This window comes from Diadema antillarum, unplaced genomic scaffold (assembly GCF_040938485.1).
Source record: "Diadema antillarum isolate AM-2024a unplaced genomic scaffold, OU_Dant_1.0 seq00000205_RagTag, whole genome shotgun sequence".
NCBI lineage: Eukaryota > Metazoa > Echinodermata > Echinoidea > Diadematoida > Diadematidae > Diadema > Diadema antillarum.
This window is the reverse complement of record NW_027271264.1, coordinates 576,274-603,700: the sequence shown is the minus strand read 5'-3', so window position 1 is coordinate 603,700 and position 27,427 is coordinate 576,274. Positions and strand designations below refer to the sequence as shown.

Below are 27,427 nucleotides of genomic sequence, written 5' to 3'. Positions count from 1 at the left end.
GTTAGATAGATAGATAGATAGATAGATAGATAGATAGATAGATAGATAGATAGATAGATAGATAGATAGATAGATAGATAGATAGATAGATAGATATATAGATAGATAGATGAGAGAGATGGATTGATAGATAGATAGATAGATAGATAGATAGATAGATAGATAGATAGATAGATAGATAGATAGAGTTGAACCTCTCTTATCCGGCCTCCCTTTATCCGGATCTCTCTATTATACGGACGCAATCTCGCCGTGATTTTTTTTTTATAATCACGGGAGGAAAGGGGGATTCCCAACTCCTTGAGAACTCCTACACAAACACACATGAATTACATATTACTTCCAACATGATTAACATACATTACATCAAATTTCCTTCCAAATTGCTTACCTTCAGACATTTTAACATCCCCAAATGTAACAATGAAAAGGTTGCAGTATACACATTACTACATGTGGTACTACAATGGGCTACGTATATGTACGTGTATAAAGCATTGAGTCTCCCGTATCCGGCCAAATCCCTTATCCGGATGAGCCCCGGTCCCGACTTGTCTGGATACGAGAGGTTCAACTGTAGATAGATAGATAGATAGATAAGATAGATAGATGAGATAGATAGATAGACAGACAGATAGATAGATAGATAGATAGATAGATAGATAGATAGATAGATAGATAGATAGATAGATAGATAGACAGATAGATAGATAGATAGATAGATAGATGAGATAGATAGATAGATAGATAGATAGATAGATAGATAGATAGATAGATAGATAGATGAGATAGATAGATGAGATAGATAGTTATAGGTTAGATAGATAGATAGATAGATAGATAGATAGATAGATAGATAGATAGATGAGATAGATAGATGAGATAGATAGTTATAGGTTAGATAGATAGATAGATAGATAGATAGATAGATAGATAGATAGATTGATGAGATAGATAGATAGATAGATAGATAGATAGATAGATTGATGAGATAGATAGATAGATAGACAGATAGATAGATAGATAGGTGAGATAGATAGATGAGATAGATAGATAGATAGATAGACAGATAGATAGATAGATGAGATAGATTGATGGATGTGAAGAAAAATGAGCAGCAAATGAATGGAACAAAGAAAGAGGATAACAAAAGATAAAAGAGAAGAGTTAGCAAGAGGTGCAATGACCCAGAGACTCCAACTCTCCCGTTTTCGACTGGAGATCTCCCGCCGAAAACCCATTTTTGCAAAATCTCCTGTTCTCCCGCTTGAGATTTAATTTCTCCCGCCCTGGCTCTATGTCTCCCATTGGAAAGGATGTCTTACTTATTGCCATTGTATGTTAAAAAAATAGCACCAGAGAGCGTCTAGAACCCTAGGAACTTCGCGCTTCGCACACATCAACTTGGAGTCTCCCGTTTGCTAGGGGTTTCAGGCGGGAGAATCTCCAGATCAGAAGGTGCTTTGGGTTGGAGTCTCTGATGACCTGGATATTCAAATCGCATTCAGGACAACAACAACAAAAAAAGCTCAAAATCTTTTCATGATTAATCTTTCTCACTCTTCTGCAGAGGAAAAGCCCCAACAAACCAGCTTTTAAAAGCTGATAGGAGAGAGAGAGAAAGAACTTATGTGACCAAGATAGATTATGTATTTTAGTACGTTGGAACACTTGAAAGACAAAGTGGATAGAAGTATGGCAAAATTGGAAGTGGAGGAGCTGCCCAAGATAGTTTATTTGAAAAAAAGCCTTCGAAATTTCATGGCAGAGTTCATGTGGAGGAAGTTTAAGAAACATTTATATGTTGAGTGACAGTGACCTACATTGTAGATCATTAAGTTTTCTTGTCTGTGTGTGTATAGTATGTGTGAGTATGTGTGTGTGTATGATCACACTTAACCCGTTAAGGACGAGTCCCGAGTATACTCAGGCAGGCATCTATGGGAAATGCGTGTTGTAGCAAAATCAGCCCGTCCTCAACGGGTTAATAATATGACATACCTGAAACCCTTCTCCTCTTCCTCCCACTGTATTTTGTAAGGAGATTCTTTGTTTTGTCTCTGCCAGCTTTAAACAGAACAGAGACCGCTGCCCAAATGTTAGTTGGGATGTTGTTGATTCTTTAAACACCCAGGGAGAGGAGGAATGAGCTCCAGTTTCACGACTGACTTCAGTCGTTAACAAGAGATTGGCATCGGTTTTTCTTCAGCAATATTGTAGATCTTCTAGTCAAATTACTGGTGCCGTGCAGAGATATGGATGGGACTAGATTTCTCAATGGTTAAATGTATTTTGAGGGTGTGGTTTTGCAGTTCTTCACAACTCTGATTGCTGTGGTAATCTTCAAATTGGAAGCTGTTTGTTGGTGTCATGAACAGCCACAGGCACACACTCCAAAGGCTCGGAGGTGCAACTTGTATATATGAGAGAGGGAAGAGGAAATAGGTTGGGTTGCAAAGTGGCTAGAGAATGCTTGGTAAGTGGGATCCCTGAACCTTTTTCCATTACCACCATTTAAACACTAGACATTTCATGTATAAAGATTGTCATTGGTAATAGCAAAGTTAAAGTCCATTGATGTAAAATACAGACCTGAAACATCTGTGGAGACATATAGTGCAAGCTGTTGCAGTGTTTTTGTGTTTTATTTTGCCGAATGAATGGCCTAAGTTGGCCTCAATCAATTTAAAAAAAAGGCTCTGTCGGATGTCTTGAGATGACACAATAGCTGCGATCACACTAGCCATAGATTGCAAAGTCTTCCTGAAGTTTGCTTGTCCATCTACAGTGGCCACCAGACTTCCCAATGTTTCAGTTCTAGATACAATAAATATTAATAGATTCTTGAATAGTTACTCAGTGAAATTTATATCATCATTGTGATTGGATTACACAAGTTGACATGGAAACAGAATCGGCACTGGGATCGTTATAGCCGCGTCAATTTATGCCGGTGCTGATGATGAGAAAATAGTCGCCATGACAACATTGCACAACTGCATGATAATGGACATGAGATGGCGCTACACAATGCCGTATCCAGCAGTACAGCTTGCCAAGTCATATGTGGTAGACTGGTCACGTGACAAACTTTACGAAGTTTCAGTTGCAAATATTCACAATATCCAAACATCGAGAAGATTGGCGGGAGTATGAGAAATTTCTCAAGTTTGAGTTGGAAGTTTTGCGAGAAGTTTTACAGCAAGTTTTTGAGATCAAGTTTGCTGTCGCAGTGTCAAAACTTCAAGATCTTTCAATATTTCTTGAGGTTTTTATTTTTTGTGAATTGTGTGAATCCAGTGCTATTTTGGAGAACATCTACTCTGATCCCAACATGAATGCATACATTTCATCACTGTATGCCATGATTGCGAATTGCTTTAATGCTTACGAAATTGTCGGGTCGTCCAGATTTGCAAAATTTTTAGACTCGCTAAATATATGAGGTATACAGTATATCATCACTGTATTCATCACCATCACCATAATTGTCATCTTTCTGTCCAGTACGTAGCACAAAATGACTTTCTTTCCCTCTTGAATCTGTTTCAAACACTCTCTGAGGTTAAATAATATATATTTACTTGTCATTCTGATGTAAAATGAGGACTATGGTATTATGCATTGGATAGAGTTGTGTTGCAGAGTATTGGTTTGTTTGTGTAAATGAAAAGAGGAGAGAAAGAGAAAGAGAAAGAGACAAACAGAGAGAGATAAGTAGAAAGCGAGAAATAAAGACAGTTTTCTTGATGATTCAAGAAAAAATAGTAAATTTTTTAGTTGGTACACCGTGGCACCAAATTGGCCTACCGTAAAACCAGGAATAATTGCATGCATTTTAATTTCTCAAAAATTTCATTTTGCAAGAAAAGGCCGTTGGCTGATATTTGTGAAAATTTCATGCCACAAAAATATTTTGCTTTACAGTACCGCACTCTGTAAATATGTTCATATGCAGGATTATGTCAGTAGATAGGTATGTAAGGTGTTTTTTTTTTCCTTTTATCTGTTTTATTTGCCCCAAGCAAGAGTGATTTGTTCACATGTAAACTTCCTTGTTCAATATTTGCCATACACAAAGTCCTATACAATCGTCATGTACATGTAGGAATGGTTCCTCATGCTAAAGGTCAGTGTTGGTGTTGGATGATGAAATCTCACAACTTACTGGTATGAACGAACAGGAAAAAGAGGTCAGAAATGTCCGGATAACAATCTGGACAATGTGGAGGGCTAAAAAGTGATGGTATACTGGCGCCTTGCGTGGCATATATGTGTGTATGTATCAGACCACAAGGTAATTAAAGTCACCCAAGCTTGCCTTCAGCAGTCAAACCCTGATTCTGCCTGTGTGTGTGCCGACAACTTTTAAGTAATGTCATTTTATCGTGTGTCATTTTGAATACCCTGCTTGTCAGAATGAGCTTGAATTTGCACTACCAGGTGGTATGTATTTTGTTGATTTTTTACTCCATGTTCAGATTTTGATGAAAAGTGTAAAATTGAATGAGAAGAGCTTTAATAGTTAGATTGTGCAAACACTGTATATGTGATTTCACTTTTAGTTTGGGTATTTGTTTTGTTTTGTTTATTGCTTTACTGCAAAGAGTACAGTGTACATTTCAGTCTATGCTACCAGGAGGTATGTGTATTATGTCGATGGTATTCCAATGCACGTTTTGCATTGAATTTAACGAAAAGGGTTACATCAAAGGACAAAAACAGTGAAAGTTTCACTAAAATCAGACAAAGAGACAGAAAGTCAGAGAATTTCAAAGTTTTACATGTTATCATGAGACAATGATATTAGTAACATACAATCATAAATAAGATTAGGTAGTAGTGAAATCTTTTCACAAGTATATCCCATTGACCTGCAAAATAGCCACTAGTAAATTTCATCTTGGTTTGGAAGTGGAACATGTATCTATTAAATCATTCAATGGAGAGTGTTATGACTGTTGTGGCTCATTGTACAAGACCACAGACTATCAACTGGTTCTTGTGTCCAGTTCTTTGGTGGCAGTGGTTGTGCCCTTAGGCAAAGCATCTTACCTTCATTGCGTGTGGTCCTTCGCAGCCATTGGTGCTATGGTTGTTTGCTTATAAGCATTCACTGCTCGCTTGGCAGTAGCGAACATGTATGAAAAATTGAATCAAATCTAATCAAATTTACATAGCTGTGATGATTTTATTAAAGGATAAGGAACTGTTCGTTGCTAAACCATAGACCACAAGCATAACATTTCTAAAGCTAGTTTGTACAAAGCAAATCGTCATGTGCATGGCAGATGTCGTTACAGTGCTTCCCTGTGCATGGCAAATTGTCTTTAGGGTTTGGGAGTGCACATAGGGTTAACAACATTCTGCCATGCGCAGGGAAGTGCGTTTACAACATTCTACCATGCGCAGTAAGGTGCGTTAACAACAATCTGTCATGTGCAGAGAAGCGTGTTAATGACAATCTATCATGCACATGACGAAATAGGGTTGAGCGCGTTGATGATGTCATTGCTCCATCTGATTTGCATGCATGCGGTTGCAACCACATCACGGTCCTGTGAAAGTGTGTGGAACTTTGACTTTCATAGCTTTCATGTTTCACACCCAGTTTTCATGAAACTTTTTCCACATTAATAATTTGATTGTACTCTGGTAAACTATCAAAGTCTACGTGGCATATGGCATGGCATTTACCGTAACTGGCTTCAATTTCCTATTGCCTTTAATATATCCTTGTCATAACACACATCTGAGTCTGAAAATATCTCTTCTGCTTTCACTTTACCTTGCAGAAATTGAGGAGAAGTGCCGCGGACTGCCGTCAATGCCAGACCCTGAATGTGCAAGTGCCGAAGACACCGACGACCAAATGATTCGCAGAGCAAACTGACAGTGTCTGTATTGTCAACGGGTGACGCCTTGCATCAGCTTTTGTTTGTTTCGTCTTCTTCTTTCACAAAACTGCCGAAAGAGAGAGCCATGGATAGAAACTGGTGATTCATTCTTTCATCAGGAAATCAAGCAAAGGCTCCCGAACACGCTGAAAAGGAGAGACAAGAGAATGTGTGGTGGAGTCATTGTATTTACAGTGTAATGTCAGTGCCATATTGTACATGCTAGTGCCTGATATGGCATTTCTTAATTGAGAATAACTCAATACTCAAGAAATTACCAAGAAAGGTATTGTACTCACAGACAAGTGGTGGTAATACAAGCCTCCTTTTTTATTCACTGTAATTTATTGTTTCAGGTACGTGGGTGATACTCGGGGTTATCAGAATTTTTGTCAAGATTGGGATAGTCAGTTCAACTTTCTTTAAAAAAAAAGGAATTAGTGATGTTATTGCATTCAAGCAAGCTGTCAAAGATGAGGTCTCTAACGATGAAGGGGAAAATGTAAAGGTGCCTGCAACGTGTTGACATAACTTCGTGCTGGACGAAAGGACAACATGGCATTGTGTCTATTTGTTCTGCCTCTTCGAGTGTGAGTGCATCGATTTGGTTCGCGGTGGAGGCAAATGGAGCATGCGAGATGGGACAGGATGCGTTTTTTATCTCCCGCCACGCCGTGGCGTGATGCTCGAGGAGGAATCGCAGTGAGCGAGAGGAAGGAAGAGAGTGTTCTGTCACACCAGATGTGCACACTTCTGATGCAAAAGCAAACTTTAATGCTGTGTACCGCTATGTTGGCCTCATGCAGTTAATCTATCCATTCCTGACACTCGCAATTACACGCTCAGAGGAAACGAGATGAACCAGAGGGGTTGTCGCGAAAGGACGTTTGAAGTTTCTGCAGGGTTGTGCTCATACAACTTGAGCTACAGCAGTATATGAAATGCAAGATCTATTTTAGTATAGATTTTTGTGCCATCTGCCATAAAACAAAAATTCATTGAGAATGTAAGAAAGAGAAGCACATTGACATCTACTGTATTCCACAGTTATTTTTATTTTATCACCCAGTGACATTTCAAGGATTGTTCTTTATCACCAACTTTGGACGACGCCCCCAACTACGGTTGTTTTCTTGCCCTCGGGTTAGTCAAACATCGCTGGCTAATTTGTGAATCAGCAATGGTCAAGCGCATTAAGATTATTGCAGCCAGTGACATTTGTTGAATGGAAATACCATAAACTCTTTTGCATGAAGCTCTGTGTAAAGGCATTTGAGAGTTTCAGTGAGGCTTTTGCGAAATAACGGAAGAAACGAAGTGTGCCTTGCTATATATATATATAGGCCTATAGAGGACAGAACAGCTGCCATTCTACCTAGAGATCTTATTTCGGATTGAAATTATAGTGCAGTGCACCTTGTTGCTTCTGAGAAACTTTTACGGAGCCTGTGAATGTCTTGTGTATTTAAGTGATTTAGACTTGTATAGAATTTGTCAGTGTGACAGTTGTGTGTCTCATGGTAATTGAGGATTTTCGAAGCCAGAGGACGTAAGAGACTGTGAACAAAGGCGGTAATTGGAAAACACTACCACTGCTTGATGTGAAATTTACGAACCCCCTTATCTCGGTATTAAAAGAAAGAGCGCCACCATGAAGCAGGAGTACTACCAGATGGGACAGGTCCACGGAGACGTCATCAGCTTTGGCTCCCTCGACGACTTCTTCAGGGAGCGCGGCAACACCATCGACCACGCCGGCTGGTCGCTGCGGCAGCTGCGGGAGAAGTTCCTGGCCATGGAGGTGGAGGTGCTGTACACCAACTACTGCGCCCAGCTGCGGAAGTGGCTCCTCTCCATGTTGTGTCTCATTTCCATAGCGCAGGTCGGAGTTCTGATTGGTCTCACTCTCTTCCACTCAGAGGTAAGTCCAGCAGTCACATCTTTTTGTTCTCTTACTCCATCATTCATGTCTGGGGGGGGGGGGGGATTTGTGGTGCTGAAATTATTATCTTGTCATTTGATTAGCACCGCTGAATTTAACTTTATATCTTTCATTGGAAAAAGATTTCATAGATTTTTTTTTGATGTCATAAACTGCATGCACAAAATCAAAAATACCTTCACAAACATTTGCAGATTGAAGAAAGAAACTGGAACTTTCATCTTCTGAAATGTGTTGCCAATTTGAGAATCAGGTATAGATTTAGTAATAAAGATTTTTTTCGTTTAGATTCTGCAACTAAAAAGAAAAAAAAAACAAACTATATATGAGCCACAGAAGTGTACAAATGTTAGTTAGCACATTATTTACTTTCCCTTATGAAACACTGACAGTGATGAATAACAAATCTTACAAAAAAGAAAGGGCAAGATTCTGTACCAATTAAACCATAGATACATGTATGTCATTCTTGGATTTGATGGGTTGAATTTCTGTCAGCTATTTGCTGCAGACTTTACATTCAAACACACAATGCAGAATGCAGGTGCTGTTTATGCTCATTTTAGGTCTTTCTTCCACCTTATCTTAATCCTTGGTGATATTCCCGGCATTTGCTCCAACTTCAAGACCTCTTGAAGCATCCCTTCGCTCAAGGGTTGCCATTTATCATCTGCTTGTGTAACATCCATCACCATGCATGGGGTACTGTTCTCCCAGGAATACCTAGGAGTGATTTGGCACAGAAACAAGTGGCAATTTCTTTCACTGCAGAATAAAATCTTAAGGTGTGTGTGCTTCCTGCTATCTACAGCTGTACTCCAAATCATGCAACAAAAGTATGAGAGGCTTTATTACTCCTGTCATGAATGCATTTCTTGGGGCATTGGGATCTAATTTCTAGGACACAGGACATGAGGCTGCTTAAAAGTGGGAAATTTTGATGGTAGTAATCAAAGATGGTGGGTTCCTGCTCTTCAATTTCTGTGAAGGTGTGGTCATAGAATTCCTCACTCTCATTTGTCATAACACTTGCCCTTCCCTAATTTTTTCATCTTGTTTGCTGAAGAAAAAAGAACAATACTAGAGAAGCACTCTGAGAGTGCAGATCTCCGCCAAGCAGCTCATTTCCATCGCTGATCTTGTTTTCCAAATGAGATCATTGATTACCACTCATATGTATGCATGCTGAAAATCACCCAATTTCCCAATATAGAAACCTTTTGTGACGTCATCAGCTTCCAGCTGCGCGGCACCTCGCCCGTGTAGAGTATGCACTTCAGGGTGTGTATGCAAACCTCAAAAATGCGCAGCTTGAACTCCTAAGTTCAATTACCCTACCTGCCAAAATATCGAAAATCCTTGATAAAATCCATAAAAATTCCTGGATCACTACCAAAATTTAATAATCTCTTCCTTGTGTCATTCTCAACCTTCTCTATAAATTTCATCCAAATCTGTTTCAACTTTTTGAGTTATTTTGCACACAAACAAACAAGGGTACAAACAAATGCTGATGAAAACATATCCTCCTTCTTTGGACAAGGTAATGAAGGGAAGTGATGGGGGTGTAAAATAATATTATCTAATTGCGACCTGATTAGGATGGCACAGCTTAACTATCACTACCAGCCATACTTGAATAAAATAAAGAAAATAACAAAATTATGAACATTGTGAGATTTTCATTTGGTTGTGTGTAATGTTGTTGCTCTTCTTAGGTTTGTTGTGAGATATTGGCTTTACAGTAAAGTATGGGAGATTGGTTTGTGGAAGCACTCTCCTTCGAACCCCGGAGCCAATGTGTTAGTTATTTAAACAAAGTTGTACCTTAAGGGACACTTTTAGACAAATTGTTCCCAGAGTCTGAGTAGGTAATGTACCATATTTTCCTGATTAAATGAAATAAAAAAGAGAGAGAAAAAAAAAAATACAGAAGAAGGTATGACAAATTTTCTCTGGATCGTAAACAGGAGGAAAATCGGCAAGACGCCCACCGGGCATTCTATCCATATAATGTCAGTTCTTCTACATCTCCTTTAGATCTTTTGCAATTGCATTGTGAATTCCATTCCTCCCTTGAAATCAATTACAATCTACCTGTATGATGCGTGTTTATATGTATTTCCCCTTTGGCCATTTATTCCTTTGCTTGTGGGAACCAGATGTGTCATGTGTTATATCAGTAGGGACGTATCAAATCTTTGAAGTGGGTGGTTAAAACATGCATATACTCTGAGAGAGAGGATTGAGGAAAGGAAAGATGATGACTGACTGATATTAACCAGAAAAAAGAAAAACAGGGAGAAAAATTGAGCCTTACCTTTGGAAAATGATGTAATGTGTTTTTGACTGTTAGCAAGCTTGTAGTGTCTCATATCAATGATATGCAGATAACATTAGAAGTCACAGTGTTGCTTAGTGCACAGTGACAGAGTTTTTCCTTTATTGCATCATGTATTTGTCAACTCCTTGTCTCCTTGTCTAAGATAGCATGTTATCGTAGACCAAGAATGTCTAAAGGAAATCATGTATAATGCATCATAATTGTAATTTGCTTGTAAGTAAGCCTACAGTCACCATTGTTTAGTCAAGGTTTGGATACAAGGGAGCTCTGCTTTATTAGGAACAATCTGAAGATACCGCTTTCAATTTCACTGAAACAGAATTTGCAATCAAAAGTGGGGTAAAACATGGTCATCCATTTGTGCATACAGATACGTACAGTGGGTGCATTCAGTCCCAAATATAGTGAAACATGCCAGAGCAAAGCAGAACCTGTCCCAACCCTAGGTGCGCTCTAGAGTAGACTGTTCTGGCACACTTTGACGCTTAGGATTGAAGTTTGTGCTATTCAAGTGTGTGCTTGTTTTATTGTGTTGTGAAGGCCTATATGTATTGAATATCTTATAGTGTATGGCAGACTCAATTTCAGGACTCTTTCAATTGGGACAGCTACATGATCTTGACATGTTTAGTTTTCCTGAGTGATGTGACCATTAATTTCTTTTCCTAAAATTATGTCCAGGGATACAAGTCTTCATTCCTTTAGATAAGTTTTAGTGAAATTAATGCATATTGTTACAGCATACATGTAAAGCTGCACGTTAGAAATCCAGCCAGTTGTAGGTCTCTCCCAGCACACTTTGAGGTGCTTTTCATGCACTTTGGCATTGCCTGCCAGTAAGGAGCAGCCCCATTATGATGATGGCAGTGCACCACAATGTCAGATTATATTCTACTCTTACTCTTCCACGCCTCTTCATGTTTGACACAAAGTCCATCCTGATACTTTCATACCATCAACACTTACCTCATTGGGGGGGGGGGGGGGGGGGGGGGGGGAGCAGGGAAGGGGAGGGGAGTGTGCCAAGTGGACTCAAGAATCTCTTAGAATGTGTGCAATTCGTGGACCTCATTGCAATACTTTCCCCCTTATCCCCTCTCACCTGGCTGAGAAAGAAAAAAAAATCATCAACAACAAAAACAACAACGACAACAACAGGGAAGAAGTGATTTTCGTTGCCTTCAATTCATGCTGGACTGCACTAAAAGCTGGACTGCTGACGGCGCATCCTTGGATTGCAATCGCAGATTAAATTCTCAGAGAGACACTTATCCCTTGGGATATATTCTTCTCTGTTTTGTTGCATTTTTTTTTTTGGGGGGGGGGTTTGTTTGTTTGTGGCAACTGGTTGTATTCATCTTCCAACCTGGCTACTAGGAGGTAGCAAATGAAATAAGTATTAACTCTTGCAAAGAGAAAATAATGCAATAGATATTTGGTATACATTTTTTCATACTGGCAGAAGAGCAATAAACCATGGTAATATGCTCTTGTGATGGTTTTTATCTTTATATATTTCGTGATGACCTCAGAAAGAGCAAGATGTAGCCAGTTACAAATGTGACTTGCCGTCACAAATGTCTGATGAATCGCTGAACATTTTGTAGACTCCAAACTTACTTTTAACTTCTCCTGCCATTTCTATATACCTCCTACAGAAATATTACAAATGTCATCCAGAAGATGAAAACAGAATTTCAGTAAAAATTGGCTTTGACATCCATATAAAGTCAAGGATGAAGGAGGTTAGACATTCATATATGCAATAGATCAATTCAAAATGCCAGAGTAAGACATTTCATAAAACTTCATAAAATTTTGAATTTCCAAACATTTCTACGCTTTAATATTTGCACAAGAAGTAGTTCAGATATCAAGCTCTTGATCTTTTGAAGAGATATGAAATGTCTTATTTTTCAGTCAAATCTCCTCATATTGCAGTTTTCTTATCTTTAATGTCTGTGGCCTTGTCAATCTTTCATGGTCGATCGCTCGCTCACAAAATGTTTGCAGACTGCTTCATGACTCGTCAAATACACTGCCTGCAATAAGTGGTTATTATCATCCAAAAAGAGACCTACTTTAGACATAGCAAAATTGTATGTGTACATGTAGGTTTGGTGCATTTAGGATGCATCATAGTACATCTATGCGAGCGAGTCAGCTAGGACATGATATGCCAAGGAGCTTATGAACAACCAGTATTGCTCTTTTGTCTTAAAAGGTGTGTATAGTTCTGGTCGAGGTGAAGATTTAGCTTTTAACGTTTTGCGAGATATTCAGAAACCAAAGAGCATGCAACTCTAAGGAGTATCAAAAGTTTATTTGATGAAAATCGGTTTTGAAATGGCTGAGATATCCATAAACAAGGTGAAACAAAGAGATCCTAATAAAAGGCGTGGCCCGTCGCCTTTTATTATTATCACTTTTTGAATATCTCAGCCATTTGAAAACCAATTTTCATCAAATAAACGTTGAGTCCTTCTTAAAATTACATGCTCTTTCATATTTCAGAAGAGGTTTCTCATTATCTTACTTAGGAATGTTCAAAACATGAATCCCCACCTCAACCAGTACTATACAGTCCCTTTAATACTGATGAAATAAATGTATGGTATGCAAAAGTTTACATGAAACTTACAAGGGGCCAAGATTAAGTCATCAAGTCCTAGAAAGCATCTGGTGTGGTGCTGTATGATATACACGTAAGCTTGATTTCTCATTGTTAGTATTTCGTTAGATAGAGTAAAATATTTTCTTTCATATCAACCCTTTGCCCTTTGTAATCACTTATTTCAGTTGCAGATATTTTAAAAACTCTCTCCTTTGTCAATGTATGAATCTGGAATTGGCGACATGTATTTGAAATTTGGAGCTCCTAATTGTTGTGTAATTAACCATTCTTATAAACAATTTCTTTGTGATTTTGTGCAGATTTGATAAGCTTTATCAGTTTCAGTTAATCTTTCTCAAATATGAAATATGCAATGGAATTCAGAGTTGCCAATTTAGTGATGAAATAAGTAATGATTTCTGCAGCAAAGTTCCCTCAGAATTTGATAATCTTAACCCGTTGAAGAAAAATTTGGAGTACTACTCAGGTAGGTGTCTATGAGAAAGATGTGTCATAGCAAAATAAGCTCGTCCTCAAAGGGTCAATGTACAGTGATTATCTGTGCTGTCAGTCTGACAACACAAAACATTCACAATTGTAGATATCAGCCAAAAAAGAAAAGAAAAAAAAAAGGGGGGGGGGGACAATAAGTGGGAGCACAAAGCAATTTGAGACTAAAATGGAACTTGCAGAGCAGATGCTCACAATGTCTTTCTGCCGTCGATAGATTCTCAATGCAAAAAAAGAGGTGAGAAGAATGGCAGGGTGAGAACAATGCACTCCGCAGATTTTTGCATCGTGCAAGACTAGAGGGACTCGTAGAGAGTTCACCCTGGATATAAACTCTGACATTTGTGAGAAGGTGCTCTCTTGTCTCCCGCTATTGTAATGAGATTGGCAGTTTAAGTGGAGGGAAAACCCTTCTGCCTGTTCGCAAGGTGGTACTTTCCATTATCAGTAACACCTTCTGGAGTGATAGTTCTACTTTTCTTTTTCCTTCAAGGCAGTTTCTCCCACACAGTGAGGTATCCTGATTTAAATGGAATGCTTTTGTTTCCATGAGGATGAATATTATCATTATTGATACTATTAATTTAGAAGTAATTTGTTGTTGTTGTAATGAGACATTTTGTTTTTGTTTTTGTTTTTTGGTAAGGCATGACAAATGAATCTGTAGGAATCAGTCTATGTAGAAATTAAAAGGTGATATAGTATTCAAATTGTGATAAGAGTAAAAAATTGATTCATTTATATTACCACTTTGATTTTGTTTAAGGTGAGAGAGTGAAAGAGAGAGAGAGGGGAGAGAGGGAGAGATAGAAAAAAGGACTTTGGACATGTTTTGTCTGCTAGAGCTGCACGTGCACACTGATGTCATATGTGATAGCTACAGTTGTATTAAGGCACCTAATTTGTTGTTTTGGAAACATTCATGTGGTTGTTGTTTTTTGCACACATTTAATCTCAGTGCAGCTAAAATTATCTTGTTAGTGTAAAGTTGTTTTTGTATGTTTAAAAAACAACACTTCTCATTGATGTCACAATAGCCGCATTCGCACGTACAAAATAGCTGGATGACGATCGCGCTCCATATCTTGAGATTATTTGCAAGTGTTCACATGCTCAGAAATAGCGGGATAGCGATTGCGCTCCAAATCTTGAGATGTTTTGTAAGCATTCATGATAGCCAGCTAGTTGCTGATTGATAAATTGATAAATCTATTGTTTTTGCACTTCACAGTGGTGTGATGCGCACACTGTTCTGATGTGTGCTTTGAATGATGGGATATAACATCTCAAGCTTATTTGCTCAAGCGTTCACACCATTACCGCGGGCCAAATTAGCACTCTAAGTCAGATATAAGAGCAAAATGTCTTGGGTCTAGCATCTTGCTGCTGATCGCGCTGCTTTGTGGGTTCTCTGTGTCCACACGTGAAGGAAAAAAACAAGCTTGCGATCGCGATGCAAATCTCAAGCTTTGTATCTCGCTAATTTGTGTACAATTTAATCTCCCTATTTTCATGTGATGATAAAATTTCTTTTAAAACTTTACTTAATTAAAGTCCTTGTGCATCTGAATGTGTTTTATGACAATTGGATATGTACATGTATACTGCATATGGCATTCTTATGAAACAGAGATCATAAAATTGATGAGTTAATGCTCCCTTGACATATGCTTTTAGCTATCTTTGGAGGGTATCAGAATTTATATCCAGGAAATTAGTCACCAGAGGCAAAAGATATCTGTAGAGCAGGATTGTCTCCAGAAAGCATAACAATATTTCCTTGAGACCAATAATTGGTCTGCATCCTAGTGCAATATATCTTCAGACACTGGTCGATGAGATATGTTACAAACAATGATACAATTTTGTAAGTGTCCTCGGGATAGTAATCCTGTATGTTTGTACATTTGTATGTGTGGATATATGTGTGTGTGTGTATATATACTGTAAAACAATATTTTCGCGAATTGGAGCCGACAGCTGTTATCGCGGCATGAAATTTTCGTGAGTTGCCTCTAACATTCAATGCATATAGTGCAGACAAGAACTTTTGCGTGCGTATCTTGGCTCTCGTGAAATTCGTGAAATTAAAATGCACACGAACACTCCTCGTTTTACAGTGCATTTTTCCGTACATGTTTGCCTATTTAAGGACATGAGAGCATGATATTGTATAGTGTGTACATGCTTACTGAGGTGAAACCATACTAACCCAAACTAGACTAGAGGAAATAGTAAAGGTATAAAAACCAGTCTGTGTGATTTTTTTCTTGTTGCATTAAGAAGATGACTGTTGCAATGAAAATGGTTTCCTTCTCTTTCCTACGTTTAAATGCAGACGTTTGACCAGGTCCTGCCCCAAGCGGCCACGCTGATCGGCGCGGCCTTCTTGCTGACCTGTCTCCTAGCCCTCTCCTGCCTTGACTTCATCGTCCCCCGCTTCTCGTGCCACCTCTCCCTGGTCATCTGGCTCATCCTCCTCTCGTCCACCTACACCGTCCAGGCACTGACCTGGGTCCGCTCTGCCACCGACGGGGTGGGGCTGGTGCTCTTCACCACTCTGGCCGTCTACGCGATGATGCCCCTCTCTCACGTGACGGCAGTCATCCTCGGCTCCCTCACCTGTCTGCCCCACGTCATCCTGACCGGTATCCCCAGGAACCAGGAGGAGCCGGTGGAGAAACTCTTGGTGGTAAGTCTTGAGATGCCCAGAGCAGAGCATCGACGTTGTTTCCAATTCATGACATTCTTTCGTTGAGATGTTTTTATTGCAACTGATTGGCAAATTGCCCTACATCATCGTATATAACACTGATCAATTCAGTGCTTATTTACGTCGTTGTAGGGCAATCAGTTGGAATAAAACATCTCTACGGAAGAATCATGAATAATTTTTCAGTACCAGCTGCATGCTATAAGGATTAGAACCAGTACTGTATACGCCGTTATTTTCGCGTACAGATATTTTCGCGAATGATGAGGTCATAGACATTTTTGCGAGGTGTTGTTTTCACGAATCGACACCGACGCTTACGTTAATGCTCTTTCAACAAAGCGCATGGAGACAATTTCGCGTGTTGTTAAATTCCTGATCCAACTGCAATTCGCGAAATTCGCAAAAATTAAACCCTCGCGAAAATAACGGCGTATACAGTACTTGCTATCAGGCGGAAGCTCGGAGGTCTAGTAGAGATGATGCCTGTCTGGTGATCAGGAGGTCGTAGGTTTGAATCCTGCTTGAGTATCTATGCCCATGATTTCTTTTATCATGACTACTACTAAAACACTGATCAATTCAGTGCTTATTTATGTTGATGTACAATTTGTAGGGCAATTTGTCAATCAGTTGCATTCGACTTTGTTTTTGTGTTTGTTTTCTCTGGTTGTCTTCGGCTTGTACACTTTAGCCCAAATTGACAAAGGTAGTTTAAATCAAATCCATGGTTTAAATTTGTCCCAAGGGCTAATAATGCAAGCACAAAATAGGCATACCTTTCACATGCACATATCAGCACGTTTTAGTTATTGGATGTCTCTTGGCGTAAGTTTGTGATTTGAAACGCACATTAATGCAGAGGAAATTTGCATAATCTACAAACTAAATCTAAAACTAAAATACGTACATTTATGAATTTGGGCCTTAGTGACGGGCATGTGTCGTGATGAGGTGATCAGAGATTGTCGGAAGTTGTGTGCGCTCAGTTGCATGTATGGCCATTCCATCGTCATATTCATGAAATTTGACATTTATGTATCACAAGCAGTCGTAACAGAATTAGCGGGACATACATACTTTATCAGTGAAAATAAGAAAAATGCCACAACAATGGCCTATCAGAACTAGACAGGCAAGAAAGCTGTAACTTCAGGGGAATGATTGGATGTAGGATTGCAGCAACTGTTTGCAGACTCACCATTAAAAAACAAAAACAAAAAACAAACAAACAGATTGAATCACTGTCAAATGACCATTGTTCATGCTAAGAGGGCTTCTGATATTAGACATAGGTTTTTATATTAGTCTAGACCTTATCAAAAGTAAAATCTAAACTTTGACACTTTTTCGCAAAAAATGGAGTAGCAATCAAGGGAAGTAGTAAGAAGTTCAGTAGGTAACAATTCCAAACAGCAGAATTATGCCGAAAGTAAGCATCACAACTAGCGACCATGACCCAGACAGGCACCATGCTAACCTGCAGTGTGTCAGCCAATATCCGATAATCATTTAATTAATTAATATCAGATGACCCCCCTATAGCAGCTGAATAGTATTACTTATCGTTTGTCCCTTGAATTGTCATCACATCATAATTGGTCAGACATATGATTTGTGTACTGTTGAGTGCACACAGCAATATATTAATGGCTGAGATTTTGAGGTCACTCTGTACAGACAGTATAGAATTCAACTTTACCCAATCAATGTGGGGAAAAAACAAACAGAAGTGGCTCCATTTAACTGGGATGGATTTAGAAATCAAACCTTCCTCCGATGTCAGCAGGGTTTTAACCCTTTAGCAACGGAAGATTCCATATATATTGGCCAATCGTTCCCTGGAAGTTACAGCTATATCATTCTCATTTTGACAACTTTCAAAATTTTGTAAAACAACTCACAACATGTTTGTTTCAGTCTATCATAACAATGTAAGTTATGTTTATATGAAAGCCAGTGAAGACCTCACCAAAAGAATTGTGTGTCACAGAAGTAATTCTGACATACTTAGATGATCTTTGACCTCTTTCAAATTACATAGTTATATATTCTATATGAAAACAAAAATGTTAAGGCATAAAACTAAGAGATAGCAGACAGGCGGTTTCGGGCATTTTTATTAAGGAGCAATAAGACGGGTGGTTTCAGGCAGTTCAGTGACTAATGGGTTATAGGGTGTGTACAGTTCTGGGCGAGGTGAGGATTTAGCTTTTATGTTTTGTAAGATATTCAGAAACCACTGTATGAGATGTCAAAGAGCATGCAATTCTAAGGGGTATCAAAAGTTTATTTGATGAAAATCAGTTTTGAAATGGCTGAGATATCCAAAAACAAGGTGAAACAAAGAGATCTTAATAAAAGGCGTGGCCTGTCGTCTTTTATTATTTTAATTTTTTTTGGATATCTCAGCCATTTGAAAACCAATTTTCATCAAATAAACGTTGATTCCTTCTTAAAATTGCATGCTCTTTCATAATTCGTAAGAGGTTTCTCATTATCTCACTTAGGAATGTTCAAAACATGAATCCCCACCTCAACCAGTACTGTACAGTCTCTTTAGTAGGCCATCTGCAAGTCCCCTATGTTGAACCAAGCACCAACTTTTATGATATGTATACAATGAGACATTAAGTGAGCAAGAAACAAGCTCAATAGCATAATTTTTTTTAAAATTTATTTATCTAGTTTTTGTAGAGATCTTAACAAATAACAAAAGCAATTGCAAGCATCATCTATGAAGCTCTTGATTGTATTGATTACTGCAGTGGAGAGATGGTGGGGAGGGGGTATTTGTATACACACGCACACAGGCACTAACAGAGCTACACGGACAATATGAACACATTAAAGAGCAAATAGCTGCTTCTCTGTCAGTTTGCTAGCCTAGATGATCGAGACCTTCACCACCACGTTGATCAGCCCATCACTCACCAGAGAAGATGCCTGCATGATACTGGTGCAGCAGTTTTTAAATAACACAAAGTGGATCTTGATTAATTGTAGGTCATTGACTCTATTATGACATCACTCATGCCATTGAGCTCTAGCTGACATGAAACATGCAAAAATTGAGCCATTCAAAGCAGGTGATCTTTATTAGGATTTCATTCATTATTCCATCCCTCCATCATTTCAGTTTTACATTTGTCTGACTCCTCCAGTTCCGAGATTGATACTGAAACAGCACCTTTTGAAAAGTTATGTGTCTAATAGTTGCAACAGTGAGGAAAAAGTATGTACATTGTATGAATGATGATTTTGCTTGTCCAGTAATCCACTTTGATTGTGTTGTATTTTCTGTAGAAAACTTGTATGACTTTGGAGCCTGTATAAGAGAAAGAAAAGTATGTTGGCAATTGGGGTGTCATTCTGAGGATAATTATGTTCATGACAGTGATTGGGAATGGTCATTAGCAATCATTTATCATCAACACACTCAGATCTAATTGAACTCAGTGTGACTTTTATGTAAACTTCCATTAGTACTTTGTTGGGTACCCTATTGAGACAATGAACATTGTTCTCTGCTCTTTAGTTGTTTTGATCATTATGAATGGGATGTCTCATCAGGGAAGAATCCCACCTCATGTCTGGTTACATCCAACCGCAGCAGGCAGCACCTCCATTTTCACTGGCTCGCAATTGTGTAACAGGAGGTGGTCAGCTCGTGGCAAATGGGTTTTGCGCTCCAAAGTGGGTTGAGCGAAGATGGCAAGATCAACAGGTGACGTACTCATTATGGTCCCATTTCTCTCAGCTTTAGCGCGATGTGATTACGCTGAGAGGAGGAAGAAGAGTGCAGAGACTTGAAACTCTTTTCATCTTAAACCCTCCTCTCCCGCCGCTGTGGCCGCTGGTAGCTTATTTCCTGCGGAGGATGGATGGAAGACTGGGTGGCACGGGAGGTGTCGATGCCCCCAGGGGGACCGGGGCATGGAGAGCAGACATTTAATCATGCTGTCTCAATTGGGATTACAGGGCTGAAGTGAAAAGGAAACAACTGTGGGCCCCCTCCGGCAAAAGTTGGAAACACGCCGCGAAGGCCCATTAGTGGGTATACTGAATGCATTGATGTCGGATGAGATGGAGCGAGTGAGAGTGGCGAGTGCGGATGTCTCTTGAAATGTGTGCTCCACTGGATCTGCACGAAAGGAGACAACTTAAAGTCTATCAAATCATTTTGCGTCTTGAGTTTTGACTTGACATGATAGTTTGCGCAACCATGTGATAGAGTTGCAGAGGAGTGATGGAGTTACAACCTTACAGCACCTTTCACTTTCCAGAAATGGGAATTGTGCAGTGCCAACATTTGAGTCTTCTTCTATGAGACTTTCTGTCACATTTTCAATGTTGCTTCATTTGGTTCTTAATGTATGAATTCACTTTTTAAGAGAAATTACCGGACCCTGATGTTTTTCTCACCGAATGGGACTTTGGACGTACAACTGCTTCCTTTGCCAAACTGGGACTCTTTTGTAATGTTATGGTGCTTTAAGATAGTCCAGTTTAAATTAAAATCCAACATGAAAATTTCCAACATGCAACTCTATATTTGCACCCCATATAACTAGTAAAAAGAAATATTGAGAACATGTTTGCCCAGTTTAAGTAGACATTTTATTCTGCAACTTTGCTGTAAATATTTCTAAGAGGGGGGTCAAAAAAATACAAAGTAGGTATTGATTTGCAAACTAATTGTATGACTTCACACCACTTGTATTCGGTGGCCACGTACTTGATCTGGCCATCTAGTGTTGCAATGTACGGTGAGCCATGGGCTAAATGCAAAATACTTTTGTTTTTCAGTATTAAAATCCTGTGTGATGGCAAATTGGCAATGCTTGCGTGCCCAGCAATTTCTTTTCTTCTCTTAAGTGGCGTGACATACTGGGATTTCACTCTCTTGCTGAGTTTAACTTGTGACCTTCGGTGAACTGCAGGGAATTAGTAGTGTTTGTCATTCCTTCCACCATTACATGTACGTGCCTAGACTTTTTCATCCTGCACTGAGAGGCGAGGTGAAGTGGCTTTTTTAGCATGCATGGGTTGTATAACTAACTTTGACCTTCATCTATACCTTTTCGAGGGAGCGGAGCATCTTGCCCCTAAGTGAAAGGGGTAAGGCTGTGATTTCATCGCAAAGTGTTTTGTGAAGACTTTTAGTATACCAGTAATTTGACTGAGAGCATCAAGTGCACTGATACAGGTGGACAAGTAAATCGTGCCCTTACAACTCATTTCTTCATTCTGCATTATATCTGTCTGAAGTTGTACCTCATTTCCTTCTCTTCATTTTCCCCTGTCCTCTGAAGTGGCCAAACATTAGGGGACTCATGATAGTGGTATGGACTCTACGAGGAATGTGCAGCATTGTTATCATTGCCATTATAGTTCAAGAGAGACTTGAACCGTGGACTTCTTGCATCTGAGGCTGCCAAATTACCAGTGTGCCATTCTTGTTCACATCAAAATTTTAGCCTTATTTTTATTGTCTTTTGTACATTGAATTTTGTCTGTTTTTTTCCATCTGTTGATGTCATAAAGTGCGTATGTAGATTAAAACTTTTTAAAGGATTGTTTCTAATGTCCAAACAACTTCTGATTAATTTATTAAATACCTTTGTTTTATTTACATATTTTCATTATACATAATGGCTATCTATTTTAATTTTTTTTTATAATTCTTATGAGTGCTAGTTTGAGAAACTTTTTCTTGAAACAAGCTTTTAGTAACAAATTACAGTGAGAGCTTTTATGTCCGATTCCCCCTTATTTCTGGGCATCTTTGACATTTTGTGGCCAGAATAGGCGCGGGGTGTTCGCCTCATGTTTCCACTCCTGTTGAGCTTGAGGCATGAATGGTATCCTCAAGTCACGAGCTCTTCCTAGGTATCTATCTCATCTCTTTCCTTCACCGAGATTGCCTTCCTCTCTGTGTGTGTTTTTCCCCCACCTTCTCTCGCTCTTTCTCTCTCTCTTTCGTCACTCGGCTCTCCAATCCAGTAACCCATGCCCATACATGCATAATGCAAGTGAACAGTAATGTTCAATCAGACGCTAATGACTTTAGTGCACTCAGTCAGCGTGAAATCAAATGAGAGGCAGAGTATCAGAGTCCACTTCACCACCCATCCCCCCATCCCCCACCCCATCCCCACCCCAACCCCCACCATCCTCCCATCAATCCCAGTGATTGCATCACCTGGGTTTGGCAGTCTTCTAGGGTCATTGACTTCCAGGAATGCTTCGACAAACCTGTTAAAGGCATAATTTGCCATCTGCAGATGAAACAAAAACTCAGCATCAGTGCTTCAAAATAGTTCTAAAATGTGAGTTTGGGATAGAAATAATCACTGTAAAAATTTGAATCTGTATAATCGATGTTAAGTATTATTGAATACACAAAATGTGAACAATGATTATAATAAAAACGTTTCCAGACTAAACCGTCTACTGTTATGGTTTATTTAGAAAAATACTGATATCTCCTTATATTTTAGGTTTTATTGTGAAAATTTTATATGGTAGGATGTTTTGTGATACAACAGACCTACACATATGCATCAAATGTGATATCTTGAAAATTTTTGAAATCACTGTTCCTAAAGGTAAACAGGACCTTCAAATTCTTAAAGGTAGCCTTCCATTTCCCTATGTCCTTTACATGCAAGCACAAAAAAAGCCTTTCTTGTAGATTATACATATTTGTGTTTCTTCTATGCATATTTTATAGTAATCATGCTCATTCCTGTAAAATGTCCACAATTCAGATATTAATCAATAAAATGCCCTTTTCAATTCAATTTCAATTCAATTCAATTTGGTTCATTTTTATTGCCAAACATGTAATAATTTGACCTATACACAAGAAATCACTCTGATAAAGACAAAGTGATGACATTCACAATTTCTTCCAACACATTGTAGGCCCTATGTCTTCTCTGAATGGAGAACATTTGCACACATTTGTTCAACAACATTTTCTATGATGAATAAGTATAAACAGAGGTCGTAAATTTCAAGGTTATGCTCTCTGGTAATCCTGCGTAGAATGTACAAAGAATACCAGTCCTGAACTCTTCATTCAGGTAACATTATTTATAAATTCCCATTATGCAACCTACCATGATGAGTGGATTGAAATGAATTTGATTAGTACCATGCAAGCAAACTTAATGAGATCAAATCAATAATCAATCAAACATAGATTAACACCGACTTCTGTTAAGTGCCTGACTAATGACATTGCCGCATGCTTACAACATTCATTTTTTTTTAAGTTTTGAGAAAGAAATCCAAAAATGATGATGATAATGATAATGATAATATAAGCCTGCACACAAAGACATACACATTCACATATAATTATATTATATATGTACCTATGCAGAGATAGATAGATAGATAGATAGATAGATAGATAGATAGATAGATAGATAGATAGATAGATAGATATAAATATGGTTTAGATGAATTTATGTACAGTGTAGATATAGTAGATAGATATATATGGCTGAATTGATGTAGATAGATAGATCAAGATAGATAGATAGATAGATAGATAGATAGATAGATAGATAGATAGATAGATAGATAGACAGTAGATATAGATGTATAGATATAGATACTAGTAGATAGATAGATAGATAGATAGATAGATAGATAGATAGAATGATAGACATTAATTGCCAAGCAGGGAGGCTATTTTGATTTCAATTTTTGCTAGAACGTAAATGAAGTAAGATAAATAAATCTAAGTTCTTATTTACAAGCCATTTGCAATTTTTGTACCAAATGGTGTGGAAATATTTGGCTGAATATATGGTAAGAGTCCATGATGTGTGGAATGTTTTATGCTCTGAAAATTTAATCTACAGTAGATATATGTGAATCAGGACTACAAACAGTGTATTCCCCCTTCATATTTTGTCTTATCGAAAATAACTCTTTTCTGTTTTGCTGTGTTGTAATACCTCAGCTACCTCAGAACAAGTGTTCTTTTTTTTTCTTTTTTCTTTTTTACTTTGTGATGTCCTGCAACACTTCCCCACTTCATATCATCCAAGTGAAAAGCAATACACCCAAAATGTCAGCTTAGCTCCACCATCGATCCATGATATCGGTGTGGTTTTGCAGCACAGCGGGCGGTAATTGAATAACAAAAGGTGATTTGATTTTTAAGTGGTTTTATTGAATGACATGCGTCACTGCAGGGTAGGGTTGGGTTAGGTTGGTGGATGGGGGGGGGGGGGAGGGAAGGTACTAAACTTGTGGTCAAATTCATTCAAAGGAAGTGATAACAGCCCAGATTGGAGTAGTAGGAGATGCCTCTAATCATTTGAAAACAACCAAATCAGACAAATTGTTTCTTGCATCTATGAATCTGATGTGACATAAAGCAGAGACTGGAGACTTTAAAATGCCGTTGCTATATTTCCAAACGATCAAGCCTATCCTGGGTTAATTTTACAGGATTCAGTAATTCACGGGCTTTTTTTCCCCCCTTCTTTGGCATGTTTTACTTCATCGCCATTTGTGAATGCATCCTAATCTTTAATGAAACCAAGTTGGGATCTGTGTGAGAACCCCCAAGAATATCCTACAGTGATTATGGCAATGATATCACAGAGTAACAATCATTGTGTGTAGGTGTAGTGACAGTTCAAGTTAAGTCATGAATCCGAGACTTGTTCTTTTGCATCAATGCCAAAATATCATTTTGAACATGAAGACAAGCTAGAAGGTCCAACATGTGGTTATCATTAGCTTTGTATTGCTACCCCTTTATTTGAGAATTGCTCAAAAGGGAACATGCTTTAATAAACCTTTTTGTGACTTATGGCGACATTATTGTACACAGTATTCATAACATTTTAAATGGTTATAAGGGGATAAAGTGAGTAGAAGGCAGTGCGTCAAATACTACAAAGTGTGTGTGTGTGTGTGTTTGTATCGTATATGTTTGTGAGTGTGACTGTGTATGCCAGTTACTTTCTTTTGATAGGCTACTGTAAAAGTGGATATCTTCATGAGTAATTTTATGTACTCATCAGGGTGAGATGAACTTTGTGTGTTTTTATTTCTGTGGAATCAATGTGTTTATTATTGGAACATATAACATGCAAAAATATTCATGTGTCTTTATTTTCGTGCTGGTTTCTGGTGGCGTGAAATGCACAAATATTTCAACTTTTACAGTGCATCCCCAGTGGAAGTGTAATTAATTGTTTGTCTTCTACAAGATGAAAAATCATGAATATTTCTTAAGCCGTCATGAAGTGAAGAATAGCTTAGTCACATGATCACTTCACAAGATGAAACATGCCTGATTTCCTGTGCACTGTGGTTATCAATTTCAATTTTTGGGGCCGATAATTCAATCCAAGTGGTTCTGCACTGACTTAATGAGAAGCATGCAGATCATCGGCTTGTTAGATCATTCTGCATACGCATATAAGCCTCTTTGATAAAGCATGTGACTCATTTCCTAGCTTTGTGTTGTGTTATGGTTTTTTTTTTTCCTTCCGAGGATGACAATGTTTAATGTTCACATTGCCATACATTTGATTAGTTTGTATGCATCCTGTGTAGTTGCGTAAAGACATCTCATCATGTGCAATGTTCACCAAGTTATCACATGATCTTATAGTGGGTTGATATGCGTTGCATGATGTTCGAGCTATTCAAAATGAAAAACACTCCCCCTCCCTACCCCCATAGGTATCCCTACTGTCTATTCCCAAGTTAGTTACTGGAGGCCATTGCACATACATTGTATGTGGGCAGAAAGTGAAAAGGTTACTTACACCATTGCTATGGAGAGGGCAAAAAACTTTTTGTTTAACTGCATATGGTTTGTGGCACATGCTGAGGCACTATATTTCTTTCTTTCTTGTTCTGATGAAATAGGAGTAGAGTTTTAGAAGTGTTATGCTGTTCTTATATCTTTGTCTTTGTTTCTACATACATTGATAAGCATCTGTGTATACGAAATATATATATTTATATCTATCTGTATCTTTGTCTTTTTCTCTCTCTGTCTGTCTGTCTGTCTGTCTTTCCATCTTTTTATCTATATCCCTATCTACCCAGATCTTGAGTAACATCGTAATGTTTGTGTGCTGCAACTTCATCGGGGTGTGTCACAAACACCTGTTGGATGTGGCCCAGAGGAGGACCTTTCTGGACACCAGGAGCTGCATCGAGTCCAGAATCAAGTTGGAGCACGAGCAGGCTCAACAGGTGAAATCCCTGTCCCAGGCATTAAAGGGGAGCAACACTCCATCTCTAAGATGCCTTTAGTGAATAGGATAGCATCAAACAATTAATTTGGAAGAAGTTTTCTGAGAATCACACATAGGATATTCAAAAGCAAAGTGGCCCTAATAAAAGGTGGGTCCTACCATTTTAACGTTAGGTCCACTTCATTTTACTTTGTTTTTGGAATTTTTAGCCATTTCAAAATTGATTTTCATCAAATAAACTTGTAATTATTCTTAGAATTATATACTCTTTGATATTTCATAAAAAAGGTTTATGATTATCTTGCAAAAAATCAAAACCTGAAGCCTTTCCATCTCAACCAAAACTATACCATCCCTTTAACCTGTAAATGTCAAATGACACTTGAAAAGTTGTTCCTCTTTATTGAGTGCTTATCTCTAAGTTTTCATGTGCCCATGAGCTTAGCTTTGAATAGCCAAGCTTTTTTTTCAACATACATTTATCTCTCAAACCCTGACCTAGTTGTAAATTAAGCAAGCCACTCAGGTATAGCAATGTGCCACAGTCCAACAGGATGGAAATGGTGATTTGAGGGATTTGGGGGATTAGGTAATATCTTTTCTTTCACAATTTCTTTCCAAACATCATAGTTAGTCAGCAAAGAGAACACTCAAATGTTCTTGCCAGTCAGCTAACATTCACCCCCTTTTCCAATTACATTATTTTTTTCTCACACCATGATAATAATGAACTGAAAATATTTATCCACCTTTCATAGAATCAGTAGAGAGCAATGATGAGGATAATGATGAAATATGCACCCTGATTATCAAAATCATACTTAGCAGTCTTTGTTAATATCACAATGACAAGGGGAAGAAGATTAAAGGTGTTTGAATAAATGTGTGTTGAAGAGAGGAGAGGTCTGTTGGGGGCAGATAAGGACATGAATATTGATGACCAGACAGGCACTTGACCACAGGGTGAGACTGAAGTGGCCAAAGAGGGGGAGGGGGGGGGGGGGGGGGGGTTGGAGTGGGAGAAGTTGTAGGGGAGAAATGTCAGTCACGCTTGACTACTAGTACGGATTGAATAACGGATTGAATAACTCACCCTGCGATACGCTGGCACCCCTGGGTAATTCTCAGTGTAGCCATGCCTGGTAGGTTGCAAGAAATCC

The 27,427-nt window shown here is 38.5% G+C and overlaps 2 protein-coding genes across 2 annotated transcripts in view; both read left to right on the top strand.

Annotated features, from left to right (window-relative positions):
• Positions 1-6,125: 6,125 nt before the first annotated feature.
• On the top strand, positions 6,126-15,834 carry LOC139728932 (uncharacterized; the record flags this gene model as incomplete). Its single annotated transcript, XM_071639861.1, has 2 exons — positions 6,126-7,818; positions 15,646-15,834. Coding segments are annotated over exons 1-2 (459 nt in total), but the record flags the coding sequence as incomplete, so codon positions are not given.
• A 28-nt stretch (positions 15,835-15,862) lies between these two features.
• LOC139728917 (adenylate cyclase type 2-like) overlaps positions 15,863-27,427 on the top strand; it is a 47,603-nt gene continuing 36,038 nt past the window's right edge. Inside the window, exons 1-2 of the mRNA XM_071639846.1 lie at positions 15,863-15,999; positions 26,116-26,265. Of these exons, the coding sequence (XP_071495947.1) occupies positions 15,883-15,999; positions 26,116-26,265 (267 nt within the window). The 5' untranslated portion in view covers positions 15,863-15,882. The remainder of the gene's footprint in view (positions 16,000-26,115; positions 26,266-27,427) is intronic.